The sequence below is a fragment of the Hydra vulgaris genome, chromosome 09, assembly GCF_038396675.1.
Source record: "Hydra vulgaris chromosome 09, alternate assembly HydraT2T_AEP".
NCBI classification, from domain to species: Eukaryota; Metazoa; Cnidaria; class Hydrozoa; order Anthoathecata; family Hydridae; genus Hydra; species Hydra vulgaris.
Genome location: NC_088928.1, coordinates 11,790,001 through 11,800,000, shown reverse-complemented (window position 1 = coordinate 11,800,000; position 10,000 = coordinate 11,790,001). Strand labels below are relative to the sequence as shown.

The following is a 10,000-nucleotide window of genomic DNA, read 5'->3' as shown; positions in this document are numbered from 1 at the left end:
TTAGAAAAGCATAGAATTTATGAAAAAAAATTTTAATAATAGTTTTTATATGAAGCAATTATTATATAAAAAAGTTTCTAAAATAGCTTGTAAGAGAAAGAAAAAATCTGAAAGACAAATAAACAATAAACAAATAATTTTGTATTAATTCTTAAATTTCATTAGGCTGTTGAGTATCCAACACATTTGCCTCAAGTTCAACTTCATCACCACTGCTTTTGCAGATACTACGTTTTTTTCTGCCTCCATCTCGATCTACAGCTTGTGCTAGAAAACTGCTAATTTTCATTTTGATTTTGGCTTCCGTCGAATCAGGAAACTGTTTCATAACAGCAGCTACAAACAAGCATAAAGTTTTTTATTACATGATCAAAGCCAAAAATTCATGTCAACATAAAATTTATTTTAAAGTTTAATTTCAAGTACATTCTAATACAAAATAGAGATTGACATCATTTAGAATCAAAAATTTAAAGTATTTAGAAACAAGCCAATCATAATTGAAGACGGCACACTCCGCTACCAAGATATAATAGATAATATATAAATAAAAAAAGAAAAACTTCAATATTACAGCTATTACCTATTACAGCTCTGTAACATTTCAGTTTTACAAAAGATTTCTTTCCTTTTCGACCTTGTCCTGAATATAATAAACTAAGAGACTTTGAAAATAAACAATTCATAACATCTCTTGTCATTTGATTGCAACTAATGCCACCAACAGAAGCCAAACGATTTGTCTATTATATTCATTAAAAAAAATCTATAATCAGATTGAAAAAACCTGTTAAATCTTTTACTATTATAATATATATATATATATATATATATATATATATATATATATATATATATATATATATATATATATATATATATATATATATATATATATATATATATATATATAAACCGAGAATGTTTTTTGCACAATACATATATTTATTCCATAGTATGTTGTACAAAAGTAAACAATAAAATGCAAGACCAGATTAATAATATTTTTCTTTCTTTTAATTAAAAGATAGCAAGCCCAATCCCAATCCATAATCACCCTGCCACAACCCTTTGATGTGTTATTAACTCCCGCTTTTTCCCCTAAATAAGTCGATGCGTGTAATACTCCTTGCGTGTTCTCCCTATATCAATCAATATATAATGAAAACAGCATAAAACATTAAATATATAATAATAAAAACATTATGGCTTGAAAAAACAAAAAACATTTAGATCTATAAAGTTGAGTTTTTCTGGGTTTTTTAAATAACAATAAAACTTAATTAGTTTCCGCAATTATAACTTTCGTCTAACATGAAATGTTGATGTTGTGGTAAGAATCCTTTAAGAAATATTTTTTTGGCGTATATATATATAGTTACTCCTCTATCAACTGAGGGTTTGGAATAGGGCAGTGATAAGTTAGATTTATTTATTTTTCTTCTTTTTTTTTAAATAAACCGTATTTAAAATCTAAATATGCTATATCAAATGTTTTACTATTACTACTTCAAATTTTATGTTATTTAAATTCAAAATTTGAATAAAATAATGCTATAATTTTACCAGTGACTCCAACATGCCTTTGTTGCAGAGAGTTTCCTCCAGCAAAACAAGGTCATCATCTGTTAGTAGTGGTAACTGATTCCACCGATTTATATCAGGCTTAACTGTCATTCCAATTGCAGAATTGTTACTAATTGACGCAACTTGTGTTTCAATTCGCTCCAAACGATTGAGTATTTTTTTCATGTCGTATTGGATAGAAACAAACATATCCAAACACTTTTTTTCAAATGCTTTAAATATATAATAATTGTTAAGAACTTTACCAAAATTACTCTTATAACACTAATAGAAAAATATATACATACATAAGTTTAAATAAAATTTTAAATACAATTACTTAAAAATCTTCTGTCTTCCAATATATAAGATTGATTTTCGCTTTCTCGATATTCTAAATTTGACACCTTTGATTGATTTGAGCTTGTTTGTGGATGTCTAATATTAGGCAATAAAGTTGTTGCACTTAAGGATGACTTTTGTAAAAATACATTTGAGCTGATAGGATAACTATTGTGGGTATTATCAACTAAAATAGGTTTTTTGGTTAGTTTTAGTTTTGATTTAGCTTGTAAATTTATTTTATTTATTGTAACAGGTTGTTTTGGTGACAATGAAGCTAAAGAACTTCCTTCATCACTGTCATCATTACATACCCCAGCACCACAAACAACTGATTTATCAATTTTAATTTTTTTTCCCGCTGAACTTGCCTCACTATCACTGATATCTACACTTGAGGTATACAATAGTTTATCCATCATTGATGAGGCAACATTAAAATCATCTAGAATAATTTAAAGAAATATAAACAACATAAAAAAATATTATAAAATGTACATACATAATTTATTTATATTTTAAAAAAGCAATAACAAAATTATGAAAATAATCTGCTTAAATATACTTGATCCTCCAAGTATACGAACTGTATATTTCCCCCAATTGCTACTTGGTGCAACAAAGTTAATAACAGCATTTGTGCATTTTGCCACAGACTTTAAATGATGTGGATAAAATGCTTCTGTGTTGCTTAATAGCCAACTAGAACATATAACATCCATAGAGCAGCCTTTAGATTTACTTCCTTCTGTTTCAAATGCAACTACCACAAACTTCTTATTAATAAGTTCTTGCTTTGATTGTGACATAATAAAGATATTGATCTATATAATCTATATATATATATATATATATATATATATATATATATATATATATATATATATATATATATATATATATATATATATATATATATATATATATATATATATATATATATATATATATGTATATATATATATATATATATATATATATATATATATATATATATATATATATATGTATATATATATATATATATATATATATATATATATATATATATATATATATATATATATATTTACATGACAAACTGTATATACAGTTTGTCATGTTAGTTTGAGAAGTGTCAGTCAGTTTGAGAAGTCATGTCAGTTTGAGAAGTGCTTATGATTCAGTTATACATATAACTGAATCATAAGCACTTCTCTTTCTTTATTTAATATAACTTAAATTTCCATTTAAAATCGGTTTTTTTTTTTAAATTGAAAAACTCATAATTATGTCTGCAAACGTAAAAGGATGTTGGTACACACTATACTCTAACGTTTGTATAAAGCATTAAAATAAAATTGCTTTGTTAACATGGCTGTTGTATTTTAATGCTTTCCGTTAAAGGTTAATGATTTTTCTTTTATATGCGTTTAAAATAAATGAAAAATTAAAACCATTTAATTAAGTCTAAAAATTACTAAATAAACTACTACATCATACGCTAATCATATGTAAAACTTGCCCTTTTAATTATTATGTATTTGTCAAACTTGTTGACATTAAAATGCCATTATTGATATTCGATAAAGATACGCATGGGTACAAATATGTCAGTCAATAATAACTTTCCAATATTTTTTCGCCATTATCGGCCAAATATATATTACAACAATATTGACACAAAAATATTGGCGCATTATTGGCTAACTATATTGTATGTCAATATTAGCGCAATATGGTTTAGAAATATTGGCGATATATCGGATATCTTGGCCAATATTGGCCAACATACCCAATATTCCGCCAATATTGCGCCAATATTGTTTGCTACTTGGGTACTTGCTTAAAATGTTCTAAAAAGACTAATGGCAAAACTGAAACAGTTTACTATAAAAGAAACATTGTACTAAAAAAAAATATATTTTACCAGTCATTTTAGTTCCAACTTCTTCTAAAAAATGAAAACAGGCTATAAAAATTAGAAAAATAAAAACAATCAACAACAAACAAACGATTATTTAAATTTTTATTGTAAACAATGAACAACATCAATTCTTCTTGAAAATAAAAGTATATCAGCTCTAATTTGCTTGCTGACTTTACTCGAAATACTGCTTGGAACATTAAAAAAGTCTTGAAACTACTTAAAAACTAAGAAATAGTGTATTTTACAGAATACAGAACCGTAATGAGCAATACGAACATTAGGCGCAACTATGCGCACTAATATTCATTAGCGTATTAATATTTAGATCAGGTAAACGAGATAAAGAGAGCGAGTTCCTAAAAACTGATGTTCGAAGAAAAAACTAGAAAAATAAAAATTTTTGAAGCACGTAGGGATAGTCACAGTAAAAGGATGAGACTTTATTGAATGGCGAATAACACGAGAATGAATTTAGATAGATGGCTAAGAACTGATAACACCAGCAATAATTGGTTAAAAGGTACTCGCATCTTTACTGTGGTTGCTTAAAAGTTACGTTCATCTTTACTGTGTTTGGTTAAAAGTTAATTTTATCTTTACTGTGACTGTTTAAATTATTTATTTGAAAAACAAAACAACTTAAAAAAACAAACACAAAAACAACGGACTATTCTAACATGAATGCATACAGGATACACAAAGTACTGCTACTTTATATGCAAATGGGACAGCAGAGAGAGTAAACAACACCACACCAAGAAGAATGGGCTACTGCGATACAAATGATCTAGCAAAAAAATATGTTTTTTTATCCGTCTTTGGTATATCGTGCAAGATTCTCATGCCACCCCTTTCTTTTTTATCAATATATATTTTGATTTATATAATTAATATAAATTTCTTGTTGTAAATACCAATAAATAAAAATTTTTAAAAATAGACTGGGATTCAAACATATTGGGTGATACAGGTGATGCAACACCACCGCAATTTTTTTTATACAACCCCTTACATTAAATATTATCAAAAAACTTATAAGAAACCACTAATATATATGTATATATATATATATATATATATATATATATATATATATATATATATATATATATATATATATATATATATATATATATATATCGCAATAACTATTTTGCGAATTTAAGTAATCAAAGTTAAGAAAATATCAAGGTTATGTAAAATATCAAGCATATAGACACAAATTTAATGATTTAAACACTATAATATATATATATATATATATATATATATATATATATATATATATATATATATATATATATATATATATATATATATATATATATATTTATATATTATTAGTAACTACTAAGAATAAGAAAAAATTAGTTGAATATATTTACCCATTTTTTTATAGTTTTTTTTTCGCAAGATTAAAAATGTCCATTTTTGCTTAAAACTTAAATGAGCTTGATGGTTTTGACATATTTGCATATTTATTTGGGAAGAAAAAAATAGAATAAAGTAAATAAAAAATTCAGGCAGATGAACACTTTTCATTACATTTTTTAGTGATACTGAAATGCGTGAAAAAGATGCGTCGCGCATCTTTTTCACGCATTACGTGGGTAGCATTTAAGTCAGTTGTAACCATAATCCTTGGAACTATGTAATGTGCTGACTGCGAGAATGTTGTAAAAAAGCGCATTACAATGCACTATATACGTACAAACATCTTGACTGAAATATCTCTTAAAATTCATTTAATCCACTCGTACGTTGACTTCTTCCCAAAAAACTCAGGCTCAGTCGGCGATAAACATAGTTAGCGCTTCCAACAGTACACTTCAGTGATGAAACCATAATATCAGAGTTGATGGAGTGCAGCGATTCTGACGGTTTACTGTTGAATGCTTTAGCTTGATCCGCCAATTCACAAATGTAAACAAAACACAACAGCCAAGAAATTTAAACCATAGTTTTTACTATTCAGAAATAAATATATGTTGAGTTATGTTTAAGAAATTTATGTTCAACTATTGAACAGATTTTTGCTCATATCTTACAGATATTACACCTTATGTTGAATTTCTGTTTATCATGCGTTACCTTCATATTTATGTTTAATAATTAATGTAGCATTACCTTTTAAAAAAATAAGTTTTGTGCAAAAGCTGCATTTCTTGCGCCTTAATTAACTTATTGAAACATAAAACTTAAAATCATGGATATTTCTAGAACCGAGTCGGATAAAGAAAAACGGTTTCATATTTAATCAGCGCTTTCAAATTGAGCAAGATAAAATATTGCATATCACGTAAAAAAGACAGGTTAAATATTGTAAATCCGCCGAAATTTTTTTTCTGTTGTACAGAGTAAAGATTAAATTTTTGTGTTGCATTTCTTTTTATTAACCTTGATTTTTATAGCACACTTTTTTTTTTGTAATTTTTGTAAGTATTTTCAGTTTTTTTAATTTTTATTATGTTCTTCTTTTATGTTCATTTTCGCTTTAGTTGTTTTGGTTCTCATTTCTTTACATTTTTTTTGGCCAATTTTTTTTAAAACTTGAAGTGTCAAAACGTGTTAGAAGAAATGCGTTGCATACATAACTTTGAATGTCATAAATAGTCATTACTTTGCCTTATTAATGTGTATCATCAATATGTCGCACGCACTTTAAAACTTATTGTTAAAGGAACAAAACAGAAAAATTTTATTAATATAAATATTTTACTAACTTATAATGTTAGCCTTAAATATGATTATCTTTCAACTTTCATTCATTTTTTATATCATCATTAAAAAGTAAATGTAAATTGGTAGGTAAAACAAAAAATGGTTATAACCAGACGGTATTTTGGAACTTGAACTATATCATAAATGAGGGTAGCAGGTTAAAATTGCCATAACTTATACACTGAAACTGGTTCAAACCAAAGCAGAAAAACATGAAATAGATAAAATTAAACTTGAAACAAAATTACTTTTAAACAATTAAAAAAATATCTATTAAAATTTATTTCACTCTTGTCTTTTCTTTCTTTAAAAGAAACAGATCTTTACTGATAAAAATGTTATTACCAATGAAATTATATACATAAAAATATTTAAACCAAAAGTAAATAACTAAAATACAAGTTCTTGCCTAATGTAATAATGAATTTGGATATAAAATCAGCTCAAGACAAATATAACTTGCTTAAGGAAAGAAAGAAACTAAATGCCAATCTGACAGAAGAATCCCTCTTTTGTTATGGTTTTAGGAGCATCACAATTCAAAAAATTAAAAACAATGAAGTTAATAGTCACAAAATTTCACATATAAATTAAAAAACAGACTATTCAATCAACTTGAGAAAACAAACTAATTTAAAATGTTTAAGCACAATTGCAATGCCTCCAAACAGTAAGCTAAACGATCTAGCAATTGAATTGTCAACATTATGTTTTGTTATACTTATAAATGAAATCTGGTGGTCAAATAAATCATCTACAAATATTATAGGTTTTAATCTATTTAGAAGAGATAGCAATGGCAGAGGAGGTAGAGTACAGTGGCGTAGCTAGGTAACCAATAACCCTAGGGCAAATTAAAAAATGGGGCCCAATGCTATGTAAACTGATTAAGTTTTATTAAATAAAAATTTGAAATATACAAATACTTTGAAAATGGTAAGCTACTTAAGCTCTTTTTTGTGCACTTCAGGGCAGGTAATAAAAATTTGTGCACTTCAGGGCAGGTAATAAAAATTTGTGCACTTCAGGGCAGGTAATAAAAATTTGTGCACTTCAGGGCAGGTAATAAAAATTTGTGCACTTCAGGGCAGGTAATAAAAATTTGTGCACTTCAGGGCAGGTAATAAAAATATTAAACAATAGCAACATGAATTACAATTAATACTTGGTGTGGGTTTGGCTAATAAAATGAAATAGAGAAGATTCAAGGATTTATTATATAAAGATCGGGCCTACCAACTGACTAAACAACAATTGTATTTAAAGTTTTTTCCTAGCTTTAGTTTTCGCAAAAGTATCAATGACTTCGTTTAAATCCAGGCTTGATGCGGTTTTGTTTTCAATTGCTATTAGAGATAAATGTCGGAGTCGAGTTTGACCCATCTTATTTCTTAAATAATTTCTTATTATTTTTAATTTGCTAAAAGACCTTTCAGCTACTGCAGAAGTGACAGGAATTGTAAAAAATAATAACATTGCTGCAAATACTTCCGTTAGGACGCATTCTAGCACTCCTTATTTGCTCATTATTTCTTTACATAATTGGTGAACAGTCCATGCTTGAGTTAGTTGAGGTAAAACGAGATGGTAAATATTATTAAATTGAAGTGAAGAACTAGGACTTATTATATCTGAATATTTTCTTTGGAATTCGTCACACTTTTGTAATAAAGTTGCTTCATCAACATGTAACAAAAATATTGGTGTTAGAAAATCGAATATATGACGGTCTGCAATAATACCAATAAAACGTGTATTTAATTGAGATTTTACTGTGTCCAGTACATTATTGAAAATCTCAATTTTAAATATTTTTTCTCGGTTTGGAAATTGGTAATCAGCAGCTAATTCATCAAATTGTTTTTTAACTTTTCTTTGCCTTTTTTCTTGAAAATGGGTATCAATACCATATTTTCTAGCTTTGCACTTGAATAATTTAAAATTATTTCTATAAATTTGCAACTTTGCTTTGGTTTCTGCTAAAACTTTACTCGCCTTGCTTAAATTAATGTCGCATTTTTGTAAAGTTTTGGATGCATAATTAATGTCGTTCAATACACTGTGCGTGAATTCGCAAAGCAACACGAACACGAAATTTAGCATTTTTGTTTTAATACTCTCTGCTTCACTACGCTCATCTTTATTAGGACTCTTTAGAACTATTTCTAATAATGTTTTGATAATATCAAAATAACGAAGTTTTATAGGAGATATCGTATTGACCCTACTGGACCATCTAGTAGGATTTAGTTTTTTTAGAGTGGTATCCGATTCGCAAGTGAATTTTGACAGTAGGTCCCAACGTTTGATGCTGATACCAAAAAAGTTATACAAATCTTGCAACGTTGCGAAAAAAATCTGTGTTTCCACACAACCTCTTACAGCATCATTTATCACTAAATTTAAATTATGAGTGCCATAATGTACGTACTCTGCGTTAGGTTAGATATCCTTAATATGTTTTTGTACATCATTATACGCACTACTCATAGCCTTGTCCCACACATTTTTTTAAATCAATATTTTTGTCGATAAATAATGTTGTCACTTGGTTGACTGAATTTTCTGCGCCATGTTTGATGGCTGCATAAAAGCCTAGAAACACTTCTTTTACTTCTATATCAACTGGCTGTCCAAATTCCGATCTGTTTATTACTGCATACCTTACAACAATGCTTAGCTGATCTACCTTCGATATGTCCTGTGTCGTATCCATTATGATGGCAAAAAACAGTGACGCTCTAATTTGTTCTCGGAGATGGGTTTCGAGCTTGGTTCCCAAGCTCTCAATCATTTCATTTTGAACTGTTACACTCAGATATCTTATAGATCCTAAAAACATAAAAAAACACAATTTCAAAAAGTCCTGATTTTAAACAGTTAACAATTATAAACAAAATAAAACGATAAAAAAAACTTAGAAATAATTATTGTTACCTTTGGGCATATCCAAAACTTGCCGCAAAATGTGATCATATCGGGCGACAAGCTCTACCAAAGACAGAAAATTCCCGTGGTATCCTTCCTGACTTAAGTCTCCTTGATGTCCTCTCAAAGCCAAAGAACTCTTTGCTAGGGTAAGTATGATATCAAATAACCTTTGAAGAACCATTTTCCAAAATGATGCTTCTTTGCGAATTTCCTTTTCAAGTTCCTTGTCGATAGTATTATTATGGTTTTTTTTCCAAAATTTATACAGAGCACATGCTTACGAATGGCCACTCGAACATCTGTGTTGCTTAATTCTTTCTGATAAATGCTTCCAATCTCGAATTCTTGTACACCAAACATTTTTCCTTTGTGAAGCAAATAACCAGCAGGGTTGACAATAGATAACGTCTAGTATTTTGGAATAACACAACCAAAAACGATTAAGTGGACCATATTTAGAACACGAAACGTAGTACGATTTTGAAAAACACCTATCACTTAAAATTTTATTCGTGAAGTTTCCCAAGTCAT

The 10,000-nt window shown here is 27.7% G+C and overlaps 1 protein-coding gene across 1 annotated transcript in view; it reads right to left on the bottom strand.

Moving 5' to 3' along the window:
* The window catches only part of LOC136085273 (uncharacterized), a 9,544-nt gene extending 6,807 nt beyond the window's left edge, over positions 1 to 2,737 (bottom strand). The window contains exons 1-3 of the mRNA XM_065806563.1: positions 2,474 to 2,737; positions 1,907 to 2,353; positions 1,567 to 1,799 (exon numbers count right to left, since the gene is read on the bottom strand). Of these exons, the coding sequence (XP_065662635.1) occupies positions 1,567 to 1,799; positions 1,907 to 2,353; positions 2,474 to 2,717 (924 nt within the window). The 5' untranslated portion in view covers positions 2,718 to 2,737. The remainder of the gene's footprint in view (positions 1 to 1,566; positions 1,800 to 1,906; positions 2,354 to 2,473) is intronic.
* Between the last annotated feature and the right edge of the window lie 7,263 nt (positions 2,738 to 10,000).